This window comes from Scyliorhinus torazame, chromosome 2, assembly GCF_047496885.1.
Source record: "Scyliorhinus torazame isolate Kashiwa2021f chromosome 2, sScyTor2.1, whole genome shotgun sequence".
NCBI lineage: Eukaryota > Metazoa > Chordata > Chondrichthyes > Carcharhiniformes > Scyliorhinidae > Scyliorhinus > Scyliorhinus torazame.
Window position 1 is genome coordinate 11,386,173 of NC_092708.1, and position 17,057 is coordinate 11,403,229.

The 17,057-nt window shown below is 52.0% G+C and overlaps 1 protein-coding gene across 2 annotated transcripts in view; it reads left to right on the forward strand.

The window, feature by feature from the left end:
* The window catches only part of LOC140385970 (uncharacterized), a 105,757-nt gene that overhangs the window by 12,589 nt on the left and 76,111 nt on the right, over positions 1-17,057 (forward strand). The window contains exons 2-4 of one of the 2 annotated variants that reach the window (XM_072468621.1): positions 6,401-6,491; positions 14,200-14,306; positions 14,678-14,803. In XM_072468621.1, the coding sequence (XP_072324722.1) occupies positions 6,440-6,491; positions 14,200-14,306; positions 14,678-14,803 (285 nt within the window). In that variant the 5' untranslated portion in view covers positions 6,401-6,439. The remainder of the gene's footprint in view (positions 1-6,400; positions 6,492-14,199; positions 14,307-14,677; positions 14,804-17,057) is intronic. The other variant, XM_072468616.1, reaches the window with a different exon arrangement.

Sequence of the window (17,057 nt, forward strand, 5' to 3'; positions counted from 1 at the left end):
AGAGAGTCAGGCAAACAGATACAGGCCAGAAGAGAGCGAGAGAGTCAGGCAATCAGATACCGGCAGGAAGAGAGAGAGAGAGACAGGCAATCAGATACAGGCAGTAGGACCGCGAGAGAGACAGGCAACCAGATACCGGCCAGAAGAGAGAGAGAGAGAGAGTCAGACAATCAGATACAGGCAGGAAGAGAGAGATTGAGACAGGCAATCAGATACAGGCAGGAGGACAGTGAGAGAGACAGGCAATCAGATACCGGCCAGAAGAGAGAGAGAGAGAGAGAGTCAGACAATCAGATACAGGCAGGAAGACAGAGAGAGACAGGCAATTAGATACAGGCCAGAAAAGAGAGAGACAGGCAAACAGATACAGGCCAGAAGAGAGAGAGAGACAGGCAATCCGATACAGGCAGGAAGAGAGAGAGAGAGACAGACAATCAAATACAGACAGGAAGACAGTGAGACAGGCAATCAGTTACAGGCAGGAAGAGAGAGATTGAGACAGGCAATCAGATACAGGAGGAAGAGAAAGATTGAGACAGGCAATCAGATACAGGCAGGAAGACAGAGAGAGACAGGCAATTTGATACAGGCCAGAAGAGAGAGAGTCAGGCAAACAGGTACAGGCCAGAAGAGAGAGAGAGAGAGTCAGGCAATCAGATACAGGCCAGAAGAGAGAGAGAGAGAGAGAGTCAGGCAATCAGATACAGGACAGAAAGAGAGAGAGTCAGGCAATCGGATACAGGCAGGACGAGAGAGAGACAGGCAATCAGATACAGGCCAGAAGAGAGAGAGTCAAACAAACCGATACAGGCCAGAAGAGAGCGAGAGAGACAGGCAATCAGATACCGGCCAGAAGAGAGAGAGAGAGAGAGTCAGACAATCAGATACAGGCAGGAAGAGAGAGATTGAGACAGGCAATCAGATACAAGCAGGAGGACAGTGAGAGAGACAGGCAATCAGATACCGGCCAGAAGAGAGAGAGAGAGAGAGTCAGACAATCAGATACAGGCAGGAAGAGAGAGATTGAGACAGGCAATCAGATACCGGCAGGAGGACAGAGAGAGAGACAGGCAATCAGATACAGGCAGGAGGACAGAGAGAGAGACTGGCAATCAGATACAGGCCAGAAGAGAGAGAGAGAGTCAGGCAATCGGATACAGGCAGAGTTGACAAATGTATAAAAGGACAAAAAGATGGAGACATTGAACCAGCGAGAGAATTGGACTCAGGGGGCGGGATTTACCGGCTGTTCCCGTTGGTGGGATATTCCGGTCCCACCGATGGTGCCCGGGTTTCCCGGTGATGAGCGGTGCAGTCAATAGGAAATGTCAGTGACAGTGGTGGGATCAGAAAATCCCGCTGGGGGGCCTCCCCCACCGCTGAAAAACGTGCTGGATTCTCCGCCGGGGGGATTCTCCGTTTCGGCGGCAGCCTGGGGATTTCCCGACGGCGTGGGGCTGCCCAGAACGGGAAACCCCATTGGCCGTCAGGTGGGACGGAAAATCCTGGGGCCTGCTGGAGGAACGGAAAATCCCGGGGCTTGCAGGGAATCCCGGGGCCGTCTGGCGGGAATGGGAATCCGGGGCTGACGGGACTGGGAATCCCGGGGCTGGTGGGAAGGGGAATCCCAGGGCTGGTGGGAAGGGGAATCCCGGGTTTGACGGGAAGGGGAATCCCGGGAATGGTGGGAAGGGGAATCACGGGATTGGCGGGAAGGGGAAGCCCGGGGCTGGTGGGAAGGGGAATCCCGGGAATGGTGGGAAGGGGAATCCCAGGAATGGTGGGAAGGGGAAGCCCGGGGCTGGTGGGAAGGGGAATCCCGGGTTTGACGGGAAGGGGAATCCTGGGGCTGGTGGGAAGGGGAATCCCGGGTTTGACGGGAAGGGGAATCCCGGGAATGGTGGGAAGGGGAATCCCGGGGTTGGCGGGAAGGGGAATCCCGGGTTTGACGGGAAGGGGAATCCCGGGAATGGTGGGAAGGGGAATCCCGGGGTTGGCGGGAAAGGGAATCCCGGGGCTGGTGGGAAGGGGAATCCCGGGTTTGACGGGAAGGGGAATCCCGGGAATGGTGGGAAGGGGAATCCCGGGGTTGGCGGGAAGGGGAATCCCGGGGCTGGTGGGAAGGGGAATCCCGGGTTTGACGGGAAGGGGAATCCTGGGGCTGGTGGGAAGGGGAATCCCGGGTTTGACGGGAAGGGGAATCCCGGGAATGGTGGGAAGGGGAATCCCGGGGTTGGCGGGAAGGGGAATCCCGGGTTTGACGGGAAGGGGAATCCCGGGAATGGTGGGAAGGGGAATCCCGGGGTTGGCGGGAAGGGGAATCCCGGGGCTGGTGGGAAGGGGAATCCCGGGTTTGACGGGAAGGGGAATCCCGGGAATGGTGGGAAGGGGAATCCCGGGGTTGGCGGGAAGGGGAATCCCGGGGTTGGCGGGAAGGGGAATCCCGGGTTTGACGGGAAGGGGAATCCCGGGAATGGTGGGAAGGGGAATCCCGGGGTTGGCGGGAAGGGGAATCCCGGGGCTGGTGGGAAGGGGAATCTCGGGTTTGACGGGAAGGGGAATCCCGGGGCTGGTGGGAAGGGGAATCCCGGGTTTGACGGGAAGGGGAATCCCGGGGCTGGTGGGAAGGGGAATCCCGGGTTTGACGGGAAGGGGAATCCCGGGAATGGAGGGAAGGGGAATCCCGGGGCTGGTGGGAAGGGGAATCTCGGGTTTGACGGGAAGGGGAATCCCGGGGCTGGTGGGAAGGGGAATCCCGGGTTTGACGGGAAGGGGAATCCCGGGGCTGGTGGGAAGGGGAATCCCGGGTTTGACGGGAAGGGGAATCCCGGGAATGGTGGGAAGGGGAATCCCGGGATTGAAGGGAAGGGGAATCCCGCCCAGGCTGTGTGGCTCGGTATATCCCGCCCAGTGTTTGAGTTTGAATGCCTTTAGTTAGCTTCAGTAGGGTGGCAATGGGCTCAGAATCAGCTCAGTAACTTTACCTCCCTGTAAATAAATTAGAGAAAAACACTTGAGTTTCTAAAGCACCTTTCACAACATCAGCGTTTCTGAAGATCTTTCATATTCCTGCACCTGGTGTGGGCCTCGGTGGTTAGACCGACATGTATTGTCCGTCCCTAATTAGATTTCAGAAGGTGGGGGTGAGCTGCTTTCTTGAACCGCTGCAGTCCCTGAGGTGTAGGTACACCCACTGTGCTGTTAGGGAGGGAGTTCCAGGATGTTGCCCCAGCGACAGGGAAGGAACGGCCGATATATTTCCCAGTCAGGGTGGTGAGTGAGTTGGAGAGGAACCTCCAGGCGGTGGGGTTCCCGGGTATCTGCTGCTCTTTCTTTGCATGTGGTGAAGGTTTGGAAGGTGCTGTTTGAGGAGCCCTGGTGAGTTGCTCCAGTGCATCTTGTCGATGGTCACACTATTCCTACTGTGCGTTGGTGATGGAGGAAGTGAATGTTTCAGATCGGGGGAGGAACGATAGCACAGTGGTTAGCTCTGCTGCCTCACAGCGCCTGGGACCCGGGTTCAAATCCAGCCTGGGAGAATGTCTGTGTGGAGTTTGCACTCTCTCCGGTCTCCTCCCACAGTCCAAAGATGAGCAGGTTAGGTGGATTGGCCGTGATAAATTGCCCTTAGTGTCCAGGGTTACGGGTTACAGGGATGGAGTGGGCCGACGTAGGGTGCTCTTTCAGACGATCAGTGCAGACTCAATGGGCCGAATGGCCTCCTTCTGCACTGTAGGGATTGTATGCTTCTATGTCGAAAACCTCTTTGCAATGTAGCACATTAGTCACTGTGATGTAGGAAACGCAACAGCCAATTAGTGCCTAGCAAGATCTGACAATCAGCATTGTGTTAAAGAGCAGACAATCTGTTTTAGTGATGCTGGCTGAGGGACTAACGTTGGCCTGAACTTGGAGACAACTCCCTGGCTCTTCTGTGAAAAAGTGGCCAATATGATCACCCGAGGGGACAGATGGGGCCTCTGATTAATGTTTCATCTGAAAGATACATCACAGCATCAGGACTGCACCCGGGGTGTCAGCCTGGATTATAGATTCAAATCTGCGGGATGGGACGTCAATCTCCAACCCGCTAACTCAGGGGTGAGGCTGCAACCGCTTACAGAAGGCGTTACAATCAGAGGGGAGGACTCAGGGTTCCACACTAATATTAATATCAGCATTGAATTCCACATCATTGAATTAAATCCAGCAGAGGGCAGTAGAGCGGAGCAGCTGATTGGCCGTTACAGGGGAAATTTGCATACGTCCGTGTGCTCACCCTAACTTGGAGGCGTACCTGAACAAGAGACCCTAGCTGTTCAAGTGAAGACAAGCATCCAGCAGAGGGCAGTAGAGCGGAGCTGCTGATTGGCCATTGCAGGGGAAATTTGCATACGTCCGTGTGCTCACCCTAACTTGGAGGTGGTTTGTGGAGGAGCTGTTGTTAAGTGACACTTAAACCTGAAACACTTCTTCAGTGTTTCCCTCCCTACCCTCTCCTCTAACCCAAAAAACCCAACCGCTGTAAGGATCAAGAGGAAGGCTCGAGGGCAGGTAGAAGTGGAAAGTTGAACCGTGACATCACAGCCTGCAGGTAAGGGATTGGCTGGTGACTGGTAAGTAGTTTTTATTTATTTTCCCTCAGGTGTTATCGTGCAGGGCGCAGAGGTTGCTGAGTGAGTGCTTGCTGAGAAGGGGAGTGAATAACAGGTAAGCTCTTTCTTTCTTTTTCTTTATCTAGAGGGGATGGCAGGGAAGGCAGTGCAATGTTCCTCCTGCAGAATGTTTGAGGTGAGGGACGCCGTCAGTGTCCCTGCTGATTTCATCTGTGGGAAGTGCACCCATCTCCAGCTCCTCAGAAACCGTGTTAGGGAACTGGAGCTGGAGCTGGATGAACTTCGGATCATTCGGGAGGCAGAGTTGGTCATAGATAGAAGCTTCAGGGATGTAGTTACTCCGAAGAATAAAGATAGATGGGTGACGGTGAGAGGGGCTGGGAGGAAGCAGTCAGTACAGGGATCCCCTGTGGTCGTTCCCCTTAGTAACAAGTATACCGCTTTGGATACTGTTGGGGGGGGGGACTTACCAGGGGTAAGCCATGGGGTACAGGTCTCTGGCACAGAGTCTGTCCCTGTTGCTCAGAAGGGTAGGGGGGGAGAGGAGTAGAGCATTAGTCATTGGAGACTCCATAGTTAGGGGGATAGATAGGAGATTCTGTGGGAACGAGAGAGACTCACGGTTGGTGTGTTGCCTCCCAGGTGCCAGGGTGCGTGATGTCTCGGATCGTGTTTTGGGGATCCTTAAGGGGGAGGGGGAGCAGCCCCAAGTCGTGGTCCACATAGGTACCAACGACATAGGTAGGGATAGGGATGTAAGGCAGGAATTCAGGGAGCTAGGGTGGAAACTTAGATCTCGGACAAACAGAGTTATTATCTCTGGGTTGTTACCCGTGCCACGTGATAGCGAGATGAGGAATAAGGAGAGAGAGGAGTTGAACACGTGGCTACAGGGGTGGTGCAGGAAGGAGGGTTTCAGATTTCTGGATAATTGGGGCTCATTTTGGGGTCGGTGGGACCTCTACAAACGGGATGGTCTACACCTGGACCAGAGGGGTACCAATATCTGGGGGAGAAATTTGCTAATACTCTTCGGGAGGGTTTAAACTAGTTCAGCAGGGGCTTGGGAACCTGAATTGTAGCTCCAGTATACAGGAGGTTGAGAGTAGTGAGGTCATGAGTAGGGTTTCAAAGTTGCAGGAGTGTACCGGCAGGCAGGAAGGTGGTTTAAAGTGTGTCTTCTTCAATGCCAGGAACATCCGGAATAAGGTGGGTGAGCTTGCGGCATGGGTTGGTACCTGGGACTTCGATGTTGTGGCCATTTCGGAGACATAGATAGAGCAGGGACAGGAATGGTTGTTGCAGGTGCCGGGGTTTAGATATTTCAGTAAGCTCAGGGAAGGTGGTAAAAGAGGGGGAGGGGTGGCATTATTAGTCAAGGACAGTATTACGGTGGCAGAAAGAACGTTTGATGAGGACTCGTCTACTGAGGTAGTATGGGCTGAGGTTAGAAACAGGAAAGGTGCGGTCACCCTGTTAGGGGTTTTCTATAGGCCTCCGAAAAGTTCCTGAGATGTAGAGGAGAGGATTGCAAAGATGATTCTGGATAGGAGCGAAAGCAACAGGGTAGTTGTTATGGGGGACTTTAACTTTCCAAATATTGACTGGAAACGCTATAGTTCGAGTACATTAGATGGGTCCTTTTTTTCCAATGTGTGCAGGAGGGTTTCCTGACACAGTATGTAGATAGGCCAACGAGAGGCGAGGCCATATTGGATTTGGTACTGGGTAATGAATAAATCAGGAGGATGAAGACCTATCTCACTAACAAATCAGTCCTTCAGTGCAGGTCACAGAGGGTTCTGCTGAGGTCACTGTCCAGAATGGCCGGAGATCCAGATGTTCAGCTCCTAAAGGTGGTCAAAGATCTTCAAGGTAAGACCATTTCATTCGCAAACCCGTCTTAGAACATAGAACATAGAACAATACAGCGCAGTACAGACCCTTCGGCCCACGATGTTGCACCGAAACAAAAGCCATCTAACCTACACTATGCCATTATCATCCATATGTTTATCCAATAAACTTTTAAATGCCCTCAATGTTGGCGAGTTCACTACTGTAGCAGGTAGGGCATTCCACGGCCTCACTACTCTTTGCGTAAAGAACCTACCTCTGACCTCTGTCCTATATCTATTACCCCTCAGTTTAAAGCTATGTCCCCTCGTGCCAGCCATTTCCATCCGCGGGAGAAGGCTCTCACTGTCCACCCTATCCAACCCCCTGATCATTTTGTATGCCTCTATTAAGTCTCCTCTTAACCTTCTTCTCTCCAACGAAAACAACCTCAAGTCCATCAGCCTTTCCTCATAAGATTTTCCCTCCATACCAGGCAACATCCTGGTAAATCTCCTCTGCACCCGCTCCAAAGCCTCCACGTCCTTCCTATAATGCGGTGACCAGAACTGTACGCAATACTCCAAATGCGGCCGTACCAGAGTTCTGTACAGCTGCAACATGACCTCCCGACTCCGGAACTCAATCCCTCTACCAATAAAGGCCAACACTCCATAGGCCTTCTTCACAACCCTATCAACCTGGGTGGCAACTTTCAGGGATCTATGTACATGGACACCTAGATCCCTCTGCTCATCCACACTTTCAAGAACTTTACCATTAGCCAAATATTCCGCATTCCTGTTATTCCTTCCAAAGTGAATCACCTCACACTTCTCTACATTAAACTCCATTTGCCACCTCTCAGCCCAGCTCTGCAGCTTATCTATAACCTTCTGTAACCTGCTACATCCTTCCACACTATCGACAACACCACCGACTTTAGTATCGTCTGCAAATTTACTCACCCACCCTTCTGCTCCTTCCTCTAGGTCATTGATAAAAATGACAAACAGCAACGGCCCCAGAACAGATCCTTGTGGTACTCCACTTGTGACTGTACTCCATTCTGAACATTTCCCATCAACCACCACCCTCTGTCTTCTTTCAGCTAGCCAATTTCTGATCCACATCTCTAAATCACCCTCAATCCCCAGCCTCCGTATTTTCTGCAATAGCCTACCGTGGGGAACCTTATCAAATGCTTTGCTGAAATCCATATACACCACATCAACTGCTCTACCCTCATCTACCTGTTCAGTCACCTTCTCAAAGAACTCAATAAGGTTTGTGAGGCATGACCTACCCTTCACAAAGCCATGCTGACTATCCCTGATCATATTATTCCTATCTAGATGATTATAAATCTTGTCTCTTATAATCCCCTCCAAGACTTTACCCACTACAGACGTGAGGCTCACCGGTCTATAGTTGCCGGGGTTGTCTCTGCTCCCCTTTTTGAACAAAGGGACCACATTTGCTGTCCTCCAGTCCTCTGGCACTATTCCTGTAGCCAATGATGACATAAAAATCAAAGCCAAAGGTTCAGCAATCTCTTCCCTGGCCTCCCAGAGAATCCTAGGATAAATCCCATCAGGTCCCGGGGACTTATCTATTTTCAGCCTGTCCAGAATTGCCAACACCTCTTCCCTACGTACCTCAATGCCATCTATTCTATTAGCCTGGGGCTCAGCATTCTCCTCCACAACATTATCTTTTTCCTGAGTGAATACTGACGAAAAATATTCATTTAGTATCTCGCCTATCTCTTCAGACTCCACACACAATTTCCCATCCCTGTCCTTGACTGGTCCCACTCTTTCCCTAGTCATTCGCTTATTCCTGACATACCTATAGAAAGCTTTTGGGTTTTCCTTGATCCTTCCTGCCAAATATTTCTCATGTCCCCTCCTTGCTCGTCTTAGCTCTCTCTTTAGATCCTTCCTCGCTACCTTGTAACTATCCATCGCCCCAACTGAAACTTCACACCTCATCTTCACATAGGCCTCCTTCTTCCTCTTAACAAGAGATTCCACTTCCTTGGTAAACCACGGTTCCCTCGCTCTACGCCTTCCTCCCTGCCTGACCGGTACATACTTATCAAGAACACGCAGTAGCTGATCCTTGAACAAGCCCCACTTATCCAGTGTGCCCAACACTTGCAGCCTACTTCTCCACCTTATCCCCCCCAAGTCACGTCTAATGGCATCATAATTGCCCTTCCCCCAGCTATAACTCTTGCCCTGCGGTGTATACTTATCCCTTTCCATCCTTAACGTAAATGTCACCGAATTGTGGTCACTGTCCCCAAAGTGCTCTCCTACCTCCAAATCCAACACCTGGCCTGGTTCATTACCCAAAACCAAATCCAAAGTGGCCTCGCCTCTTGTTGGCCTGTCAACATATTGTTTCAGGAAACCCTCCTGCACACACTGTACAAAAAAATGACCCATCTATTGTACTCGAACTATATCTTTTCCAGTCAATATTTGGAAAGTTAAAGTCTCCCATAATAACTACCCTGTTACTTTCGCTCTTATCCAGAATCATCTTCGCCATCCTTTCCTCTACATCCCTAGAACTATTAGGAGGCCTATAAAAAACTCCCAACAGGGTGACCTCTCCTTTCCTGTTTCTAACTTCAGCCCATACTACCTCGGAAGAAGAGTCCCCATCTAGCATCCTCTCCGCCACCGTAATACTGCTCTTGACTAGCAGCGCCACACCTCCCCCTCTTTTGCCTCCTTCTCTGAGCTTACTAAAACACCTAAACCCCGGAACCTGCAACATCCATTCCTGTCCCTGCTCTATCCATGTCTCCGAAATGGCCACAACATCGAAGTCCCAGGTACCAACCCATGCCGCCAGTTCCCCTATCTTGTTTCGTATACCCCTGGCATTGAAGTAGACACACTTCAAACCACCTACCTGAACACTGGCCCCCTCCTGCGACGTCAAATCTGTGCTCCTGTCCTCTATACTCTCATTCTCCCTTACCCTAAAACTACAATCCAGGTTCCCATGCCCCTGCTGCATTAGTTTAAACCCCCCCAAAGAGCACTAACAAATCTCTAACAAAGAGAGAGTCTTTTGAGTCTCTACCCCGTTACGTCTGTGTCGAGTCCGTTAACACTCACTGAATTGTTGTGTCTGTGTGAGATCCGTCAACATTAGAATCATAGAGGATGAAAGCCGTTCAGCCCATCACCAACGGCGCCGGTTAAATACAACCCATTTTCCAGCACTAGGCCCATAGCCTTGCCTGCCCTGGGATCGCAAGTCCACATCTAAATACTTCTGAAATGTTCTGAGGGTCTCTGCCTCCACCCCCCTTTCAGGCAGCGAGTTCCAGACTCCCACCCCCCTCTGGGGGAAAAGGTTTTTCCTCACATCCCCTCTAACCCTCCTGCCCCTCACCTTAAATCTCTGCCCCCTAGTCACTGACCCCTCCACCAAGGGGAAAAGTTTCTTCCTGTCGACTCTCTCTGTGCCCCTCATAATTTTATACACCTCAATCCTGTCCCCCCTCAGTCTCCTCTGCTTCGCGGAAAACAACCCCAGTCTATCCAATCTCCCTTCATAGCTAAACCTCTCCAGCCCCGGCAGCATCTGGTAAATCTCCTCTGCACCCTTTCCAGTGCGATCACATCCCTCCTGTAATGTGGATTCCAGAACTGCTCACAATACTCTCGCTGTGGCCTAACCAACGTTTATACAGTTCCAGCATCACCTCCCTGCTCTTAAACTCTATGTCTCGGCTAATAAAGGCAAGTATACCACAGGCCTTCTGAACCACTGTATCCACCTGCTCTGCTACCTGAAGGGACGGGTGTACATGGACACCAAGGTCCCTCTGATCCTCGCTGCTTCCCAGGTTGCTGCCATTTATCACGTATTCCCGCGCCTTGTTTGTCCTGCCCAAGTGCATCACCTCACACTTATCCGGATTGAACTGCATTTGCCACTGATCAGCCCCTCTGACCAGCCCGTCTACATCCTCCTGTAATCGAAGGCTATCCTCCTCACTATTTACCACCCCACCAATTTTCGTATCATCTGCAAACTTACTGATCAACCCTCCTACATTCACACCTAAATCATTGATATAAACCACAAACAGCAAGGTCCCCAACACCGATCCCTGCGAGACCCCACTGGACACAGGCTTCCAGTCAGAGAAACACCCCTGGACCATCACCCTCTGCTTCTGCCACTCAGCCAATTCTGGATCCAATTTGCCAAATTTCCTTGGATCCCATGGGCGCACGGTAGCACAGTGGTTAGCACTATTGCTTCACAGCGCCAGGGTCCCAGGTTCGATTCCCGGCTTGGGTGACTGTCTGTGCGGGGTCTGCACGTTCTCCCCGTGTCTGCATGGGTTTCCTCTGGGGGCTCCGGTTTCCTCCCACAAGTCCCGAAAGACGTGCTGTTCGGTGAATTGGACATTCTGAATTCTCCCTCAGTGTACCCGAACAGGCGCTGGAAAGTGGCGACTAGGGGATTTTCACAGTAACTTCACTGCAGCGTTAATGTAAGCCTACTTGTGACAATAATAAAGATTATTATTTTTAAACCCCCAACATTGTGACTACACCCTTCCTATTCCTGAGCTCTACCCATATTGCCTCGCTGTATGAGCCCTCTGAGGTGTCCTCCCTCAGCACAGCTGTGATATTCTCCTTAACCAATAATGCAACTCCTCCACCCCTTTTACATCCCCCTCTATCCTGCCTGAAACATCTAAATCCTGGAACGTTTAGTTGCCAATCCTGTCCTTCCCTCAGCCAAGTCTCTATAATGGCAACAACATCATAGTTCCAAGTACTAATCCAAGCTCAAAGTTCATCTGCCTTACCTGTCACACTTCTCGCATTGAAGCAAATGTACTTCAGACCACCTGTCCCGCTATGTTCAGCAATTTCTCCCTGCCTGCTCTACCTCTGAGTCTTACTGGCCTTAGTCTCCAGCTGTCCCTGCCATACTAGTTTAAATCCTCCTGAGTGACTCTAAGCAAACCTCCCAGCCAGAATATTTATGCCTCTCCAGTTTAGATGTTTCCCGTCCTTCTTCTCCAGGTCCCACCTGCCCCGGAAGAGCTCCCAATGATCCAGAAATCTGAAACTCTCCCTCCTACACAGCTGTTTAGTCATGTGTTTAGCTGCTCTATTCTTCTATTTCTAGCCTCACTGGCACGTGGCACAGTGAGTAATTCCGAGATTACAACCCGAGAGGTCCTGTTGTTTAACCTACTACCTAACCCTCCGAATTCCCCGTGAAGGACCTCATTGCTCTTCCTACCTGTGTCATTAGTACCAATATGTACCATGGCCTCTGGCTATTCACTCTTTCCCCTTCAGAATGCACCCTGTCCATTCAGAGACACCCTTGACCCTGGCACCAGGGAGGCAACACACCATCCTGGAGATCCTTTAACATCCACAGAAGTGCCTATCTGCTGTTCCAACCTATCCATGTGGTCTGTGAGGAGCTGCCATTGGTTACACTTCCTGCAGATATAGTTGTCCGGAACACCTGAAAAGTCATGGACCTCCCACATCTCACAGGGGAAGCATTTTACCCCAGTGACGGACATTTCTAACACTAATTAATTCATCCAAAAATAAGTCACAATTAATTATATGATCTCTGGTGCTAGATTTCCACCATAAAAATTACTCTATTACTTTTACACTCCTCTGAAATTTGCCGACATATCTACTCTTCTATTTCTCTCGGACTCTTAAGAGGCCGATAGATCACTCCCAGAAAAGTGATTGCCCCTTTTTGTATTTTAACTTCTACCATTATGGCTTAATTTGAAGAGTCTTTCAATATGTTTTCCCCCTTTACTGCTGTAATTGATTTCCTGATCAAATTTGCAACATTCCCTCCTTCCCGGCCTCGCCTGAAGATCCTGGGCGGGATTGTCCCGCAATTTGCCCGTTGGCCCGACGCCGGCGCGAAGAACGGCGCGAACCACTCCGGCGTCAGGCCACCCGGAAGTTGTGGAATCCTCCGCAATTTCTGGGGCTAGGCCGGCGCCGGAGGCGTTGGCACCGCGCCAAGCGGCACTGAAGGGTTGGTGTGAGTTGGTGCATGTGCAGAACCGTCGGCGTGGTTCCGCACATGTGCAGACCAGCCGTTGTGTTTCCTGTGCATGCGTAGAGGGGTTCTTCCCCGCGCCGGCCATGGCGGAGCCCTACAGAGGCCAACGCGGAAGGAAGGAGTGCCCCCTCGGCACGGGCCCGCCCGCAGATCGGTGGGCCCCGATCGCGCGCCAGGCCACCGTGGGGGGCCCCCCCAGGGCCGAATCCCCCCACAACCCCCCCCCCCCCCCGAGGACTCCACCAGATGGCCTACCAGCCAGGTCCCGCCGTGATGGACCACGCCGGCGGGACTGGCCAGGAACTGACGGATGCTCGGCCCATCGGGGCCCGGAGAATTGCTGGGGGGGGCTGCTGCCAACGGCCCCCGACCGGCGTGGCGCAAACCCCGCCCCCACCCAAAAACCAGCACCGGAGAATAAGGCTGCCGGCGTCGGAGGGGCGGGGCGGGATTCACGCCGACCCCCAGGATCCCTGTCCCCTGCCAAGTTAGTTTAAACCCTCCCCAACAGCACTAGCAAACCTCCCTGCAAGGACACTGATGCACGATCAATCACTACTGAAGCGAGATTGTAGTCCAATTGAAGGCTTTAATGAACAAGTAGTTACCCCGGCAGCTCCGGTACAGAATGACTGCTGTGGGTGAAACACAGACTATTATACTCCGCCTGCTGGGCGGAGCCAGCAGGCAGGTTCCACCACTCAAACTACAGTATAAGGTACATCCCACCTAGGTACCGCAATACCCCTAATATAGTCTGCCACAGACACGAGTCCCAGTTCAGGTGCAAACCGTCCACCTTGCACAGGTCCCACCCTCCCCAAAAATGGTCTCAACGTCCCAGAAATCCAAAGCCCTCCCTCCTGCACCATCTCTCCAGCTGCACATCCATCTGGCATAACCTCCTGTTTCTATACTCACTAGCCCGTTGCACAGATGTAATCCAGAGATCATTACCTTCTCATTGATTATCATAGAATTTACAGTGCAGAAGGAGGCCATTCGGCCCATCAAGTCTGCACCAGCTCTTGGAAAGAGCACCCTACCCAAGGTCAACACCTCCACCCTATCCCCATAACCCAGTAACCCCACCCAACACTAAGGGCAATTTTGGACACTAAGGGGAATTTATCACGGCCAATCCACCTAACCTGCTCATCTTTGGACTGTGGGAGGAAACCGGAGCACCCGGAGGAAACCCACGCACACACGGGGAGGATGGGCTGGGTCCTGTTTTTTCATCTATTTCCTGGTTCCCTCAATTCCGCTTTCAGGACCTCATCCCTTTGTCTGCCTATATCGTTGGTACCAATGTGTACCGTGATTTCTGATTGCCCCCCCCCCCCCCTTCAGGATGCTCTGTAGCCATTCAGTGACATCCTTGACCCTGGCACCAGGGAGGCAACACACCATCCTGGAGTCCCTTCTGCGTCCGCAGAAACGCCTGAATGTTCCCCTTACAATTGAATCCCCTCCAACTACAGCCATGTCGTCCTTCCTCCTCCCTTCTTGCCCAGCAGACCCAGCCATAACCCCATGAAGTTGGCTGCTTTGCCCGACAGAGTCACCTCCCACAGCAGCATTCACTGATCCTGTCGCGCCTGGGTGAGGTCCATTAACACTCACTGATCCTATTTCACAGATTCGATCCAAGAGCTTTGCAGAGAGCAGGAAAGGAACCAGCAGCCCATCACTGACGCGAGCCCAGTTCTCTACAGGCTGTGCATGAAGCTCGAGTACCTGTTACAGGTGGGAAATCTCACTCTGCAGCCACCCCACCCCCCCTTTCAAACCAGTTTTTAATTATATCTTTTCTGTGTCTGACTTTTCGTACATCAGGGTGAGTACTTCTGATGCTGACAGACTGGAAGTATTTGTGTCCAATTATCATTCTCCCTTCCTACTCTCTGTTTATAGCTCACTCTGCCTCTCCGACTTCCTCATTCAATCCATACTTGCCCTTTATTCTCATTATCCCGCCCTGTCCATCAGCCTCGCTCTCTTTCTCTCTCTGCCGATATCTGTCTCTACCTCACACTCTCTGTCTCCATTTCGCTCCACCTCTCTCCGTCTGTTCCTGATTTTCAGATGAATTCATTCCTATTTTCCTCTCTCCCCAGTATGACCAAAAGGAGAAGAGAGGTATTTTCGGCAATCAGAAGGACTACTGGGATTATATCTGTGCCTGTCTGAATAGTCACAAGTGTGGAACGAATGCACTGAAATGTATTAACCACACAACAAGGGTAGGTGCTGACGGAACGGGCTTTGTTGAAACTTGTGTTTTTAGTTTACTATCTGGGAACACTCCAAGCTTACAAATTTACACAAAAATATACAGATATAGACAAGCTTAGTCCCCAAATCCCAATAATTAACAGAAGCCAGGAGACCCCATGACTGGTATGAATCATTCCCACTGATCCATGGATCACTGACAATTGTCTCCACCCAGAAGGGCTGGATGACATCGCACAGCCGACTGGGGAAGGAACCTGGGATTTTGGCTCATTTACACATGATAATAATAATCTTTATTAGTGTCGCAAGTAGACTTACATTAACACTGCAATGAAGTTACTGTGAAAATCCCCTAGTCGCCACATTCCGGCGCCTGTTCGGGTACACGGAGGGAGAATTCAGAATGTCCAAATTACCTAACAGCACGTCTTTCGGGACTTGTGGGAGGAAACCGGAGCACCCGGAGGAAACCCACGCAGACACGGGGAGAACGTGCAGACTCCGCACAGACAGAGACCCAAGTCGGGAATCGAACTTGGGACCCTGGCGCTGTGAAGCCACAGTGCTAACCACTGTGGGCGGAAGCTTTGTTTAAAAGTGTCATTTGAAAACCCGGGGCGGGATTCTCCGCAATCGGCGCAATGTCCGCCGACCGGCGCCAAAAACGGCGCAAATCAGTCCGGCATCGCGCCGCCCCAAAGGTGCGGAATTCTCCGCATCTTGAGGGGCCGAGCCCTCACCTTGAGGGGCTAGGCCCGCGCCGGACTGATTTCCGCCCCTTTGGTGCCCCGCCAGCTGGCGTGAAACTGACTTTGCCGTGCGATGCATGCGCGGGAGCGTCAGCGGCCGCTCACGGCATCCCCGCGCATGCGCTGTGGAGGGGGTCTCTTCCGCCTCCGCCATAGTGAAGACCATGGCGAAGGCGGAAGAAAAAGAGTGCCCCCATGGCACAGGCCCGCCCGCGGATCGGTGGGCCCCGATCGCGGGACAGGCCACCGTGGGGGCACCCCCCGGGGCCAGATCGCCCAGCCCCCCCCCCCCCTCCCCCCAGGAACCCGGCCGCGCCGCATTGTCCCGCCGTTCAAAAGGTGGTTCAATCCACGCCGGCTGGCGTGGGTTGACAGCGGCGGGACTTCGGCCCATCGCGGGCCGGAGAATCGCCGGGGGTGGGCCCGCCGACCGGCGCGATTCCCACCCCCGCCAAATCTCCGGTGGCGGAGAATTCGGGACACGGCGGGGGCGGGATTCACGCCGGCCCCAGGCGATTCTCCGACCCGGTGGGGGGGTTGGAGAATCGCGCCCCAGGTTTCGATTCGGAATGCAAATCATTAATGGAAAGCATAATTATGAGAGAAGATTTAAAAATGTGTTTTTGGGAGCGGAGTTTGGAAACTCTTATGTGACAATCAGGTGGGGGATTCTGACAAGACAACCACAAACATTCACTTGGGTTCAGAAAGGCAAGTGTATTTTCCCACAGTAATCCTGTGTGTTTAAAAGGGGCTTTGTATGAATGAGAGCATTGTAAATTAAGATTTACTTTGTAATCGGTGTTAGTCCTCTACCCTGTGTGTAATTCTGAAGTTAAGGTGGGGGGGGGGGAGGGGGGGAGTAAAGACGTATTGTATCACAAGCCAATTTTTTCATGTTTGATAAATGTTTTTTCCTTGTTTTTATAACTAATTGCCGGTCTTGTTACTCTGTTTTTCCACCTTTTATTAAAAAAAAGTTTACGGACTTTTGAGCCTGGGTCACATTCAGGGACTTCCCCATCCGGTTATTTATTTGTTTCTGGGATGTTGGCGTTGCTGGCTGGGCCAGTATTCATTGCCCATCCCTGAGGTCATTTAAGAGTCAACCACAAAAGATATAATAATCTTTATTGTCACAAGTAGGCTTGCATTGCAGGCTTGCAATGAATTTACTGTGAAAAGCCCTTAGTCGCCACATTCCGACGCCTGCTCTGGTACATTGCTGTGGGTCTGGAGTCACATGTAGGCCAGGCCAGGGAAGGATGACAGATTTCCTTCCCTAAAGGACATTAGTGAACCAGGTGTATTTTTATAACAATTGTTTGGGGCAGCACGGTGGCGCAGTGGGTTGTGCCTCACGGCGGCGAGGTCCCAGGTTCGATCCCAGCTCTGGGTCACTGTCTGTGTGGTTTGCACATTCTCCCCGTGTTTGCGTGGGTTTCGAACAATGGTTTTATGGTCACTTTAGACTTTTAGTTCCAGGGACGGTATCCCCCCCCCCCCCCCC